General features: G+C 34.2%; 1 protein-coding gene across 1 annotated transcript; it reads right to left on the minus strand.

Annotated features, from left to right (window-relative positions):
- Nucleotides 1-15,133: 15,133 nt before the first annotated feature.
- LOC139506778 (E3 SUMO-protein ligase ZBED1-like) lies at nucleotides 15,134-16,075 on the minus strand. The gene has a single exon (XM_071295551.1). The coding sequence runs from the start codon at nucleotides 16,073-16,075 to the stop codon at nucleotides 15,134-15,136; it is 942 nt and encodes a 313-aa protein (XP_071151652.1).
- Nucleotides 16,076-17,100: the final 1,025 nt, after the last annotated feature.

Here is a 17,100-nt window from a genome sequence, read left to right on the forward strand (position 1 = left end):
GACTCTGACACCACGTCTATATGCCACAGTGCCATTTTTGTAACAGGATAAATCATCTGACTGTGATAGATTGACTATGACGCCATTTCTATTGGTCAAGGTATCATTATTGTTACAGGATAAATCATCTAACTGTGATAGATTGACTCTAACACCATGTCTATTGGTCACAGTATCATTATTGTTACGCGATAAATAATCTGACTGTGATAGATTCACTCTGAAACCATGTCTATAGGTCACAGTATCATTATTATTACGGGATAAATCAACTGACAGTGATAGATTGACTCAGACACCACGTCTATAGGCCACAGTACCATTTTTGTTACAGGATAAATCATCTGACTGTGATAGATGGACTCTGATACTATGTCTATACGTCAAAGTATCTTATTGTTACAGGATAAATCATCTGGCTGTGATAGATTGATTCTGACACTATGTCTATAGCTCACAGTATTGTGATATGTTTACTCTGACGCCATTTCTTTTGGTCAAGATATCATTATTGTTACAGGATAATTCATCAGACTGTGATAGATTGTCTCTGACACCATGTCTATAGGTCACAGTATCATTATTGTTACGGGATAAATCATCTGACTGTGATAGATTGACTCTTACACGATGTCTATAGGTCACAGTATCATTATTATTACGGGATAAATCATCTGACTGTGATAAATTGATTCTGACACTATGTCTATAGGCCACAGTACCAGTATTGCTAGAGAATAAATCACCTGACTGTGATAGATTGACTCTGACACCACGTCTATATGCCACAGTGCCATTTTTGTAACAGGATAAATCATCTGACTGTGATAGATTGACTATGACGCCATTTCTATTGGTCAAGGTATCATTATTGTTACAGGATAAATCATCTAACTGTGATAGATTGACTCTAACACCATGTCTATTGGTCACAGTATCATTATTGTTACGCGATAAATAATCTGACTGTGATAGATTCACTCTGAAACCATGTCTATAGGTCACAGTATCATTATTATTACGGGATAAATCAACTGACAGTGATAGATTGACTCAGACACCACGTCTATAGGCCACAGTACCATTTTTGTTACAGGATAAATCATCTGACTGTGATAGATGGACTCTGATACTATGTCTATACGTCACAGTATCATTATTGTTATAGGATAAATCATCTGACTGTGATAGATTGTTTCTGACATCATGTCTATAGGTGACAGTATCATTATTGTTACAAGATAAATCATATGACTGTGATAGATTGACTCTGACACTGTGTCTATTGGCCACAGTACAACTAGTGGTACAGGATAAATCATCTTACTGTGATAGATTTACTCTGACGCCATTTCTATTGGTCAAGGTATCATTATTGTTACAGGATAAATCATCTGACTGTGATAGACTGACTCTGACACCATGTCCATAGGTCAGAGTATCATTATTGTTACGGGATAAATAATCTGACTGTGATAGATTGACTCTGACACAATGTCTATAGGTCACAGTATGATTATTATTACGGGATAAATCATATGACAGTGATAGATTGACTCTGACACCATGTTTATAGGTCACAGTATCATTATTGTTACGGGATAAATCATCTGACTGTGATAGATTGACTCTGACACTATGTCTATTGGCCAAAGTACCACTAGTGGTACAGGATAAATCATCTGACTGTGACATATTTACTCTGACGCCATTTCTATTGGTCAAGGTATCATTATTGTTATAGGATAAATCATCTGACTGTGATAGATTGACTCTGACACCATGTCTATAGGTCACAGTATCATTATTGTTACGGGATAAATAATCTGACTGATAGATCGACTCTGACACCATGTCTTTAGGTCACAGTGTCATTATTATTACGGGATAAATCATCTGACTGTGATAGATTGACTCTGACACCATTTCTTTTGGTCAAGGTATCACTATTGTTACAGGATAAATCATCGGACTGTGATAGATTGATTCTGACAATATGTCTACAGGTCACAGTATCATTATTGTTATAGGATAAATCATCTGACTGTGATAGATTGATTCTGACACTATGTCTATAGGTCACATTATCATTATTGTTACAGGATAAATCATCTGACTGTGATAGATTGACTCTGACACCATGTCTATAGGTCACAGTATCATTATTGTTACGGGATAAATAATCTGACTGTGATAGATTGACTCTGACACCATGTCTATAGGTCACAGTATCGTTATTATTACGGGATAAATCATCTGACTGTGATAGATTGACTCTGACACCATTTCTATTGGTCACAGTATCATTATTGTTATAGGATAAATCATCTGGCTGTGATAGATTGTTTCTGACATCATGTCTATAGGTGACAGTATCATTATTGTTACAAGATAAATCATATGACTGTGATAGATTGACTCTGACACTGTGTCTATTGGCCACAGTACAACTAGAGGTACAGGATAAATCATCTGACTGAGATAGATTTACTCTGACGCCATTTCTATTGGTCAAGGTATCATTATTGTTACAGGATAAATCATCTGACTGTGACAGATTGACTCTGACACCACGTCCATAGGTCAGAGTATCATTATTGTTACGGGATAAATAAACTGACTGTGATAGATTGACTCTGACACCATGTCTATAGGTCAGAGTATCATTATTATTACGGGATAAATCATCTGACAGTGATAGATTGACTCTGACACCATGTTTATAGGTCACAGTATCATTATTGTTACGGGATAAATCATCTGACTGTCATAGATTGACTCTTACACCATGTCTATAGGCCACAGTATCATTATTATTACGGGATAAATCATCTGACTGTGATAAATTGACACTGACACTATGTCTATAGGCCACAGTAGCATTATTGCTACAGGATAAATCACCTGATTGTGATAGATTGACTCTGACACCACGTCTGTAGGCAACAGTGCCATTTTTGTTACAGGATAAATCATCTGACTGTGATAGATTGACTATGACACCATGTTTATAGGCCACAGTATCCTGATTGTTACAGGATAAATCATCTGACTGTGATAGATTGACTCTGACACTATGTCTATTGGCCACATTACCACTAGTGGTACAGGATAAATCATCTGACTGTGATAGATTTACTCTGACGCCATTTCTTTTGGTCAAGGTATAACTATTGTTACAGGAAAAATCATCTGACTGTGATAGATTGACTCTGACACCATGTCTATAGTTCACAGTATCATTATTGTTACGGGATAAATCATCTGACTGTGATAGATTGACTCTGACATCATGTTTATAGGTGACGGTATCATTATTGTTACAGGATAAATCATCTGACTGTCATGGGATGACTCTGACACTATGTCTATTGGCCACAGTACCACTAGTGGTACAGGATAAATCATCTGACTGTGATAGATTTACTCTGACGCCATTTTCTATTGGTCAAGGTATCATTATTGTTACAGGATAAATCATCTGACTGTGATAGATTGACTCTGACACCATGTCTATAGGTCACAGTATCATTATTGTTACGCGATAAATAATCTGACTGTGATAGATTCACTCTGACACAATGTCTATAGGTCACAGTATCATTATTATTACGGGATAAATCACCTGACAGTGATAGATTGACTCTGACACCACGTCTATAGGCCACAGTGCCATTTTTGTTACAGGATAAATCATCTGACTGTGATAGATTGACTATGGCACGATGTCTATAGGCCACAGTACCATTTTTGTTACAGGATAAATCATCTGACTGTGATAGATGGACTCTGACACTATGTCTATACGTCAAAGTATCTTATTGTTACAGGATAAATCATCTGACTGTTATAGATTGACTCTGACACTGTGTCTATAGGTCACATTATCATTATTGTTACAGGATAAATCATCTGGCTGTGATAGATTGATTCTGACACTATGTCTATAGCTCACAGTATTGTGATATGTTTACTCTGACGCCATTTCTTTTGGTCAAGGTATCATTATTGTTACAGGATAATTCATCGGACTGTGATAGATTGACTCTGACACCATGTCTATAGGTCACAGTATCATTATTATTACGGGATAAATCATCTGACTGTGATAGATTGACTCTGACTCTATATCTATAGGCCACAGTACCATTATTGCTACAGAATAAATCACCTGACTGATAGATTGACTCTGACACCACGTGTATAGGCCACAGTGCCATTTTTGTTACAGGATATACCATTATTGCTACAGAATAAATCACCTGACTGATAGATTGACTCTGACACCACGTGTATAGGCCACAGTACCATTTTTTTCTGACTGTGATAGATTGACTCTGACACTATGTCTATAGGTCACAGTATCATTATTATTACGGGATTAATCATCTGTCTGTGATAAATTGACTCTGACGCTATATCTATAGGCCACAGTACCATTATTGCTACAGAATAAATCACCTGACTGATAGATTGACTCTGACACCACGTGTATAGGCCACAGTGCCATTTTTGTTACAGGATAAATTTTCTAATGGTGATAGATTGACTATGACACCATGTCTATAGGCCACAGTACCATTTTTTTCTGACTGTGATAGATTGACTCTGACACTATGTCTATAGGTCAAAGTATCATTATTGTTACAGGATAAATCATCTGACTGTGATAGATTGACTCTGACACCATGTCTATAGGTCACAGTATCATTATTGTTACGGGATAAATCATCTGACTGTGATATATTGACTCTGACACCATGTCTATAGGTCACAGTATCGTTATTATTACGGGATAAATCATCTGACTGTGATAGATTGACTCTGACACCATTTCTATTGGTCACAGTATCATTATTGTTATAGGATAAATCATCTGACTGTGATAGATTGTTTCTGACATCATGTCTATAGGTGACAGTATCATTATTGTTACAAGATAAATCATATGACTGTGATAGATTGACTCTGACACTGTGTCTATTGGCCACAGTACAACTAGTGGTACAGGATAAATCATCTTACTGTGATAGATTTACTCTGACGCCATTTCTATTGGTCAAGGTATCATTATTGTTACAGGATAAATCATCTGACTGTGATAGACTGACTCTGACACCATGTCCATAGGTCAGAGTATCATTATTGTTACGGGATAAATAATCTGACTGTGATAGATTGACTCTGACACAATGTCTATAGGTCACAGTATGATTATTATTACGGGATAAATCATATGACAGTGATAGATTGACTCTGACACCATGTTTATAGGTCACAGTATCATTATTGTCACGGGATAAATCATCTGACTGTGATATATTGACTCTGACACTATGTCTATTGGCCAAAGTACCACTAGTGGTACAGGATAAATCATCTGACTGTGACATATTTACTCTGACGCCATTTCTATTGGTCAAGGTATCATTATTGTTATAGGATAAATCATCTGACTGTGATAGATTGACTCTGACACCATGTCTATAGGTCACAGTATCATTATTGTTACGGGATAAATAATCTGACTGATAGATCGACTCTGAAACCATGTCTATAGGTCACAGTGTCATTATTATTACGGGATAAATCATCTGACTGTGATAGATTGACTCTGACACCATTTCTTTTGGTCAAGGTATCACTATTGTTACAGGATAAATCATCGGACTGTGATAGATTGATTCTGACACTATGTCTACAGGTCACAGTATCATTATTGTTATAGGATAAATCATCTGACTGTGATAGATTGATTCTGACACTATGTCTATAGGTCACATTATCATTATTGTTACAGGATAAATCATCTGACTGTGATAGATTGACTCTGACACCATGTCTATAGGTCACAGTATCATTATTGTTACGGGATAAATAATCTGACTGTGATAGATTGACTCTGACACCATGTCTATAGGTCACAGTATCGTTATTATTACGGAATAAATCATCTGACTGTGATAGATTGACTCTGACACCATTTCTATTGGTCACAGTATCATTATTGTTATAGGATAAATCATCTGGCTGTGATAGATTGTTTCTGACATCATGTCTATAGGTGACAGTATCATTATTGTTACAAGATAAATCATATGACTGTGATAGATTGACTCTGACACTGTGTCTATTGGCCACAGTACAACTAGTGGTACAGGATAAATCATCTGACTGTGATAGATTTACTCTGACGCCATTTCTATTGGTCAAGGTATCATTATTGTTACAGGATAAATCATCTGACTGTGATAGATTGACTCTGACACCATGTCCATAGGTCAGAGTATCATTATTGTTACGGGATAAATAATCTGACTGTGATAGATTGACTCTGACACAATGTCTATAGGTCACAGTATGATTATTATTACGGGATAAATCATCTGACAGTGATAGATTGACTCTGACACCATGTTTATAGGTCACAGTGTCATTATTGTTACGGGATAAATCATCTGACTGTGATAGATTGACTCTGACACTATGTCTATTGGCCAAAGTACCACTAGTGGTACAGGATAAATCATCTGACTGTGACATATTTACTCTGACGCCATTTCTATTGGTCAAGGTATCATTATTGTTATAGGATAAATCATCTGACTGTGATAGATTGACTCTGACACCATGTCTATAGGTCACAGTATCATTATTGTTACGGGATAAATAATCTGACTGATAGATCGACTCTGACACCATGTCTATAGGTCACAGTGTCATTATTATTACGGGATAAATCATCTGACTGTGATAGATTGACTCTGACACCATTTCTTTTGGTCAAGGTATCACTATTGTTACAGGATAAATCATCGGACTGTGATAGATTGATTCTGACACTATGTCTACAGGTCACAGTATCATTATTGTTATAGGATAAATCATCTGACTGTGATAGATTGATTCTGACACTATGTCTATAGGTCACATTATCATTATTGTTACAGGATAAATCATCTGACTGTGATAGATTGACTCTGACACCATGTCTATAGGTCACAGTATCATTATTGTTACGGGATAAATAATCTGACTGTGATAGATTGACTCTGACACTATGTCTATTGGCCAAAGTACCACTAGTGGTACAGGATAAATCATCTGACTGTGACATATTTACTCTGACGCCATTTCTATTGGTCAAGGTATCATTATTGTTATAGGATAAATCATCTGACTGTGATAGATTGACTCTGACACCATGTCTATAGGTCACAGTATCATTATTGTTACGGGATAAATAATCTGACTGATAGATCGACTCTGACACCATGTCTATAGGTCACAGTGTCATTATTATTACGGGATAAATCATCTGACTGTGATAGATTGACTCTGACACCATTTCTTTTGGTCAAGGTATCACTATTGTTACAGGATAAATCATCGGACTGTGATAGATTGATTCTGACACTATGTCTACAGGTCACAGTATCATTATTGTTATAGGATAAATCATCTGACTGTGATAGATTGATTCTGACACTATGTCTTTTGGCCACAGTATCACTAGTGGTACAGGATAAATCATCTGACTGTGATAGATTGACTCTGACGCCATTTCTATTGGTCAAGGTATCATTATTGTTACAGGATAAATCATCTGACTGTGATAGATTGACTCTGACACCATGTCTATAGGTCACAGTATTATTATTGTTACGGGATAAATAATGCATTTACGTTGGATAACTGTATATTGATTTGGGGTATGATCTACATATCATATAAGAATAAGAATAAGAATAAGAATAATTTTATTGCATCATACACCCAAAAGAGGGTCAACGCAAAACAAACAAGTTCACAACATAAAGAACATAGACAATTATAGTCCAATGATAATCACAAGATAACAAAACAAATACAAATACATAATACTATCTAAAACATGAAATACATAGAAAAAATAAACGAAAAACAACAATCAAGTTTACAGGGTCAGAGTTTGATATATAAATATGCTATTGAGAATGTTACATTATTAATGGTCAATTATTATATTAAATTTAATCAATTCATTGGAAAGTTCACCTTTCAAATAAGTTCCCAAATGAACCCCGGAAATTTGTCTCCTGGTTTGATCTGCAATAACGTTTTGACGTCATATTTTAAATATTGTATTTAAGTATAGGTCATTCTTTCTTAAATATTTATATAACTATAGGTACTGAATTTCAGTGAATGTTATATTAAAATGGGTACGTTTTTTGAGGCAAAAATGGCACACCCCTACCAAAAAAATATCGAAGTTAATACAACACATCTCAAACAATCTTTCATTTCTAAAGTAAATCATTTTTTTAAAATTTCAGTTCTATAAGGGACTTACTTACTTTGAAAGCAAAGAAAGGGGACTGGGCACTGTGTGTTTGTTTTTTGTTGTATTTTGCTTAGATTTTGTTTTTTCGTTTTGTTTTTATTTATTTTATTTATTTGCTTATTTGCTGTTGTTATATTTTCATTTATCTTTTTTTAAGATTAAAAGTGCCGGAAAGAAGGAGGAGGGGGGGGGGGGGTGTCATTCAGATTCTTGAAAAAAAAACTAATTTGTCCAGACAACGGCGACGACAAAGTATTTTTAAGTATCCTATATGACTGTCCATTTTCAATGGATAGTAACATGTAAAATTTAAAAGAAAATATATTTTTGAGATCTGAAAAATAAACCAGTTAAGACTTTTGTCGTGTTCTAAAAAAATGGTATTGCTAAAAATTACTAGGAAAATGAGAAGGCTTTCTTCATATGTAATCCCCGTTTCAGAATCCTTGGAATTGACCCAAAAGGGGTAAGAGAAACAAAATTCAAAATCATGCAGTTCAAAAGAAGGCTCGCAATATATTTGTTTAAATCTAATGAAGTGTACATTACATTTATGGATTTTTAGGGTCATCGGACGCAAAAATGAAAATTGAAATGTCAAAAATTCATACGCATTTAAACAACAAGCGTGTTACATATAATGACTCCTAAAGGACACCGTAATTAACACCCCTGAAGAAATCAGTAGAGGACTTTGCTATGCACTTCACGTTACCCGTAGCAAAATACTGAACATCCATTTTAAGTGAACTAAGATGATCATATTCTGTGAACTATAGACATTTTGGTATTAAATGAGACTCTAGTAGGGATCATCCTGCTTGCCCTACATTCTCAGTTTTAGATTTTAATAGATAGTTGCCAAATTTTATGCAGTGTTTCTCCAGCCAGTGGAGGAATTTACAGAACAACAACACCCCCAGAAAGGATACGTTACAGGTCAGACATTTTAAAAGTTTTTGTTGTCTTATTTTAGTTTTCATTTTTTTTTTTATTAAATTATACTGCACAATTATTGTAAAAAAAACACAGCAAAAGCGTACTTGGTATGTCCTACGTGGAGATTGTAAGTTCTCGTTGATGTTACAAGAAACAGTAAAATCATAAAAAAAAACTTCAGATCATAGATTTATTATCTATGTTCAGATTTACTGATTACTCGAATTCATGTCAATTTTTTCATGCAAGTGGCTCTCCGTACGAACAATTCGTACGGCGAGTCCCAGGGCTCCTAGTACGAACTGCCATATAGATGAAACGTATACGAATTTCCAAATTTCGGTCTTGGAATAAATCCCGTGAATGGTGCATTGACTTTGACCCAAAAAAATCATTATGTCGAAATATAAAATCATTCAATTGATAGACTAGCCTGATGTTTAGTGACTATATGGACATGTATCCTACAAAATTTTAGATGAAAATGCCAAACACACTAAGAATACGCAAACATCTTAACTGACGATGGCTGGTTATTGTTAAAAGAATTGATGATTCAGAATAAGGAGCATCATGAATGGGATTGTTTTGCTTGTAAACAAAAACTTGGTGTTAAGGAAACTCTGGCATGTGATTGCTGTCTAGAGTGGCACCATCTGCAAATGTGTCCATCTGAAATGTGTGCCCAAACAAACGTATTGGATCTGTAAATCTTGTAAGTAGTTTCATGCGTTTAAGGCAAAATACAGATTTGAACTTAATATATTTAAATGTAAATTATATGTCTATTGTAACATTGAAATTAAATTTCCTACTTCCATGAACCCCATAGTACGTAAGTTCAATGATGGCTGATAATTATTTTAAGTAATTTATATTTCTTATTTGATATGAGCATGTTTATATTGATTCTATATTCATTATGTTTCCTTCTATTTCTCTCATTGCATGAATTTGTTTTCATTTTAAGTCATGTTTAAAATTTATTGACTGTTTTACATTTTATTTAAAATTGTTAAAGACATTTTAATCTGTGGCTCTATGTGGATTCTGCATATTTTAAGTATTTGATTTTAACTGGGATCAATATAAAACGATTGGGATTTGAATCTCTCAGTATTTCTATGATACAACAGTAAATTTTCTACGTCGTGTCTCAAACTTTCACCTATAACTTTTGATTTACTCATCATAAAATTATTCTAAAAATTATGCAGGGAAGCTGATTTATTACTGATTTGCAAGATTAAATTTTCTTTCGCATAACAATAAAATCCTAATTTTAGAAAAATAATAAAGGCATGAGGGGTAGTTTTCTTGTGAAAAGAGGTCGTAAAAATGTCAAGAAACCTTCCAATAAACAATTGAAGTTATCGATGATTAACGAGCGGCGGAATACTAGAAATCAAGAAAATTGCGTAACTTTAACTGGTTAGTTTACCTGTTAAATTCCACACTACTATTATGAAATTTAACCTGGATAAAGCTCTTAATATTGGCTTTGTAACCATATAAAATTTATGCAGGTGAGAATATTTACAGTGTGATTTTAGTTTTACTGACGTGACCCCACTAACGGAAATTTACATCAAATTTTTGGGGTTCAAAAACTGAACTTTTCATTATATATTTTTGAACTAAATATTCAACTAAATTTAAAGAAAAATATATCATAGGATGCCTCGAAGTTTCCTCTTTTCAGTCATATAATTTTAAAGTATGAAATATTTTTGGGAAAAATAGAGTGTTCCCAAATTCACGCCTACCAATCTCTCTCATTCACCACCAAATGTGATGCAAAGAAATTAATGAGAGAGACACCCGGTGCTGAATGAGAGAGATAAATTTTAGATCAATTAGAGGTAAGTACGTAAATTAAGACCCCTTATTCAATTTGTTTTAAAAATCAGAGAATGCTATTCTGTGGCAAATTCATTTCTCTATACGTTGGTATTCATTGCTTGCATGTAAACACAAAACTGACAACGTAAGACGTTTTCTCCTACAAACATGTCAATGGAAATACAAGAAAAAAAGTCAAACAATTGTCCAGAAATCAATGTTAATCTAATCTTATCTTACCAATTTCACTGTTGTAGAAAGTTTACCAGCAAGGTATCACTACCATGTCATATCAAGTGTCAGACTCTATCCGTTTTCTCTCAATCATTCTTTGAAGTTAGTGGTGATGCATGAGAACTAGTGGTGATGCAGGAGAAAAGTGGTGGTGCATGAGAGGACAACAAATTTCTTTATGCTTATATCAAAGTGTTCGACAATTATCATGTGAAATGACTGTTTCAAGTTTCAGTTATTCATCAAAACCTGAAATTGTCTTTCTGGGGACCTTAATTATCATGTTTACCTGGTTCAGTCGACATTGCGAAAGCAATGCGATGTCTGCCTTTTTGATTTTCTCTATTTTCTGATAATAAAGTTACCATTTTCATGTAATTTATCAAAATAGAGGAAGATTACCAAGAGCAATTTTTGTCCGTCCCGCCTGCAACAAAAGTCATGAAGGCGAGACGTAGCGCTCCTTAATTTCGTCGTCGTCGTCGGCGTTGTGATGATCAACATCTGGTACACCCTGTGTTTAAATTCCTTTAAACATTAATAACTTAATCAAATCATTATGAAATCATTTGAAATTTAGACAGTGACTTTATGTTGAGGAGGCACTATCTATAACAATATTTTGAGAGAAAAAAAAGTTTTATTATTTTTTCTGAATTTTATTGGCAAATGGACAGTATATTGCACATCATATTTTGTACACGCTATGGTTAAAAAAAAATTCAAACATCAATGACTTCATCAAATCTTAATCAAATCATTTGAAACTTGGATAGCAGCTTCTTCATGATCAAGAGATATAGCATGTTTCAAAACTAAATTTTGAGAAAAAAAAAAAGATTTTCTTTCTGAATTTCACTGGTAATTGGAATAAGTTTTTTGCACTTTACATTTAGGTTCAGTCTGTAGTTAAAGTTCTTTAAACATCGTTTACTTTATCGGCATGTCTCTTTGGAATTCCTTCTAAATTGGATCGAGGCACCTTTATGATCAAGAAATTGTACCTAAAAATATTTATCTATTTTTCCACAATGTACTGATAAATGGACTTAGGTTTGTTTTTTTTTTAATTTTTTTTTTTTGCATTTCACATTAAAGGGTAGTGTATTGTTAAAGTTTTTAATTATCAATATTTATATCAAACCTTCATGAAACTAACTGAAACTAGTACCAAAGCTTTTAGTGATAAAAGTACAGTGTTTTTATCAAAATTTAACAACAATATAGATTTTTCCAAAATTGATTGATAATAAGACTTATTTTTTGTCAATTTACATTCTGGTACAGTCTGTTGTAAATCTTTCCGTCATCAGAGACTCTTATTAAGTATTATGAGGTGGGGAACATTTTTCTTCAGGACAGTTTTTGAAGATCAACAAATTAAGAGTTACATGTTATCACTGATTCCATGGAACCTTAACGAATTTTTATAGTATGGATTTATTTTTCCAAAGGCCACATCTGTCTAACCCCTCGCATGCATATGCACCAGTTCAAAGGCAGGAAAATATTGGCCATGGGTACATTTAGTAGTTCTATTTTGTATGTTTGTTGATGTTGTGACAAACTAATGTGTTATACTGTTCGATATATATTTTTTTTAAATCTTGTCGGGGTCATTCAGAGCTTGATACCCTGTTGAAAAACTTGAGGTGACCACAGTGAATTTGTGTCTTGTATTATGACCGTTTTTTATTCATGCCTATGCCGTTCTAAGCCAAGTCACCATTCATGCAAAAGTTACCTTTATCAATGAGCAAATTTGAAAATACTGATCATATACACCATTGGAAAAATAAAACCATATTATAAAAAACACTCCAGGTATTCTTCCTCTATTTTTACAAATTGAGATGCAAATGGTAAAGTTATACCGAAAATAGAGAAAAATCAAAAAGGCAGACACCGCATTGCTTTTGCATTGTCGACTGATTCAGGTAAACATGATAATTAAGGTCTCCAGAAAGACGATTTCAGGTTTTGATGTATAACTGAAACTTGAAACAGTCATTTCACGTGATAGTATAGAGAAATGAATTTGCCACAGAATAGCATTCTCTGATTTTTAAAACAATTTGAGTAAGAGGTTTTAATTTACACACTTACCTCTAATTGATCTAAAATGTATCTCTCTCATTCAGCTCCGGATGTCTCTCTCATTAATTTCTTTGCATCACATTTGGTGGTGAATGAGAGAGATTGGTAGGCGTGAAATTGCGTCATGAAGTGAAAAATTCTGCGGTAGATTTCTATAAAAACAAAAATTACCCAACTTTTAGAGCAAAATTTCTGTACTTTGGAATAAAACTCTCTGTCAAAAAACTATATCATCCCATGCAGGAATCTTTTCTCTTTAAAATTTTCGGATTAATCAGATGAAGCATTTTTGAGTTACTGTACGACATTCAAGAAATATGGCATTTTTTTAAAAATCAAAGTCCCATAACTCTGGACACATCGCAAAATTGGAAAAAAAAAGGTAACCAGACATTACCAATTCCAGCCTAATTTTAAAATTTCAGTTCAATTGGATGAAGCATTTTTGAATTCATGAACGACATACAAGAATAAAGAGCTTGGCCGAGTGCACCATGATATGACCGCAATGATCGACAAGTGTTGACACACTTCTAAAGTGGACACAATAATATGTTTGACACAGTAATTTGCTGGACACAGAAATTTCATTAGTACTAAAAAGCACCACTTTGGCCCTTAATAGGTTGGAAAAACTGCAAGTCCTAGCTAAAATTCTCTGTTGGAAATTTCATAAGGACTCTAAAGAAAAAAAAAACCTTTGAAATTGGACGAGAAATAAAAAAGTTTGTTTTTTGGGATTGAGCACCACTTTCGCCCCAAATAGCTCGGAAACGGTACAAGCTACGTTAAATCCTTCGAGACTCTATCAGTGCAGAAGTTCATAAGGAAAACAATGAAAAAATCAAAATGAAAATAAGATGAAAAATAAAAATTTCATGAAAAAAAAAGAGAAGTCCGTTTTAGCCCCTTTTAGCTCTGAACCCTTAAGTCCTAGCTCAGATCTGTAAAAATTCACTTATTTTCTATGATACTCTTTGATCTCACCAATCTTAGTATTTACAATTACGTGTATTTCATTTCTCAAACAAAATCTTCATATTAAGTAGTGTTGTCAAATTGAACAATTATGCCTAACCGGTTAACCGAATAATCGTTCGACCGATTAACCGGTTAACCGGTAGTTAGGTTGATGTTCAAAGTCTTATACAAAGTACTTCACGAATGACTGGTTTTATGATACAATAAATTGACATTTATCCCAGGGTATTATAACACAATAATGCAAACACTAACACAATTAGGATTTCAATATGTAATAAATTACAAAAAAAACAAATTTATAAGTATGTACATTTAGAAAGAACGAAAGAAGAGTTATTCACATTTTTCCTCGGGTACATAGTTTTTATTCAGGAATATTATCTGGTCGATCACAGAGGAAGATAGTCGATTTCTCAGTTTAGTAACAATGAGACCCGCGCATGAAAAGATTCGTTCTGACGGAACAGAGGTAGCAGGAATACTTAAATATTGTCTAGCTAACACAAAGAGTCTGGGGAATTTACAATTATTTTCTTTCCACCACTCGAGTGGGTTTGAATCTTGCACAGCACGCTCCTTGATGTATAAGGACATTTCCGATTCATCTTGAAAGGACGTATCTTCGTCGGTGTCAAACAAAAGAAAGTCCAAAGATCGTTGGACTCTTTGTTTCTTGGCTGGTTGCTTGTCAACTTCAGTTCCAAGGTTTTTTTATGACGTTTTAACTGCGGGCTTTAATGGCACATCGTCTAACTTGGACTCTAACATTTCAATGGCGACTTTTTTTTGTTCTGGGGAGAAAAAGTTAAGTGTTCTATGCCTCGGATCAAGTAAGGACGCTAAAGCATGCTGTGTAGATGCAGTTTCAATGTCATACGGTTTAAAGCGGGTGATGAGTTCTTCTGAAATACTTGCTTTCATTTTATGCGCAAGAGCACTATCCTCTTCAGAGTTTTTTAGGTGTTTTTTTAAGAGTCCGTTGACAATAGGAAGCATTACAGAGGCTGATACGTCCTTTTCCAGACACATGTATGTTGTAACATGAGACATTTGCTTCAATACTGCGGAAATTTCAACCAGATAATCCCACTCATGATCTTTGAGAAGCATATGTGTGTCACATTTCTTAGTAACAGTTGTATCTAGCATTACATCCGTAATAACTCTGCGTTGTTCACATAGGCGTTCAATCATTAGCTGAGTCGAATTCCATCTCGTAACTACGTCTTGTATAAGTTCGTTCTGTCTTAGTCCGAACAACTTTTGTCTTTTCCTCATTTCTGCAGTTATTGTAGTTGAATGCTTGAAATGTCCCACTAACTTATGAGCATGTGAAGTAAGTTTGGCAATAGCGGGTATTTCCAAGCATGGTTTAATGCAAAGCTGAATGGTATGACCAAAGCATCTCATATCGTCAAAGTCACATTTCTCTGATGCACAATTCATGTTCCTAGCATTGTCATGTACAGAACTCACAATTTTACCGTCCAATTCAAACTCTGAAATTGTAGATTTCAGTCGTTCAGCAAGATTTTCGCCTGTATGGCGTTCAGGCATTTCACGAGTAACAAGCACATTTGACTGTAAATTCCAGTCTTTGTCAACGTGATGTTCTGGACTGTTAAAAAGCTTTTTGTAGCATTCGATGTCCATGTATCAGAAGTAAGGGATACGCTGTCAATGAGATTTAACTCTTTAATCAAACTCTCTTTTTTGTCACTATATGACTTTTCTATTCTGGATTTTATAGTATTTCTAGACGGAATTTTAAATTCTGGAGCTATTATCGACATAAGTTTTGAAAATCCTTTTCCCTCAACAATGCGAATGGGTAGGTTATCCAATATAATCATATCCACTATTGAATTTGTTATTAGTTCAGATTGAGTAGACGAAAATCTTCTAGATTTGGGTGTCTGAACAAAGTCTAAAACCGATGACTGCTTAACTTTCTCAGGCGTTTCAGAAAAGTCATTGGGATGCTTTAACTTCAGATGATTCAGCATATTACTTGTACCACCAGTATAGACTAATTCCATTTCACATAGTTTGCATTTCACTATTTTGGAGTCGGCATTACGTTTAAAAAAAGACCAAGCCTTAGATGACGGAGGTGGCATATTTACATGTACGCACACACAATATAAAGTCAAAGTGAAGAAATAAACTAAATCGTAAAATTTATTCAGCATGTTCAGCTTACAACTGTTCAAAATAAACTTAATATGCTAATTATGTTTACATTATACTTGCCCGGAGCTGACAGACAAGTTGTCTATGTGCTAATTAAGTAATAAAATTTAAATGTTTTCAAGGTTAACAAGATTAATCAATAAACTGAACAATTGATCTGTCTAATCAAGTACCAATCAATTCGTACAATCATTTCACATTATTTACTAATGATTTCAGTACACATTTACATCAATTTTATTAAAATTTTAAAAAGGTCCGGTTAACCGGTAAGCGTTTTTGGTATTCGGTATTCGGTCGTTCGACTGGTTAACCGTTGACAACACTAATATTAAGTGATCAATGACTTGTTTGTAGAGCTTTTATTGCTGATCATTTTTGCAATTTTTAATTTTTTTTTTATCTATTAAAACTTATTAGATAATAGCCAAAAACATTAAAATTGGCCAAAAATAGTCTTTTATATGCAATAACCCCTATGCGGG

This window comes from Mytilus edulis, unplaced genomic scaffold, assembly GCF_963676685.1.
Source record: "Mytilus edulis unplaced genomic scaffold, xbMytEdul2.2 SCAFFOLD_274, whole genome shotgun sequence".
Lineage (NCBI taxonomy): Eukaryota > Metazoa > Mollusca > Bivalvia > Mytilida > Mytilidae > Mytilus > Mytilus edulis.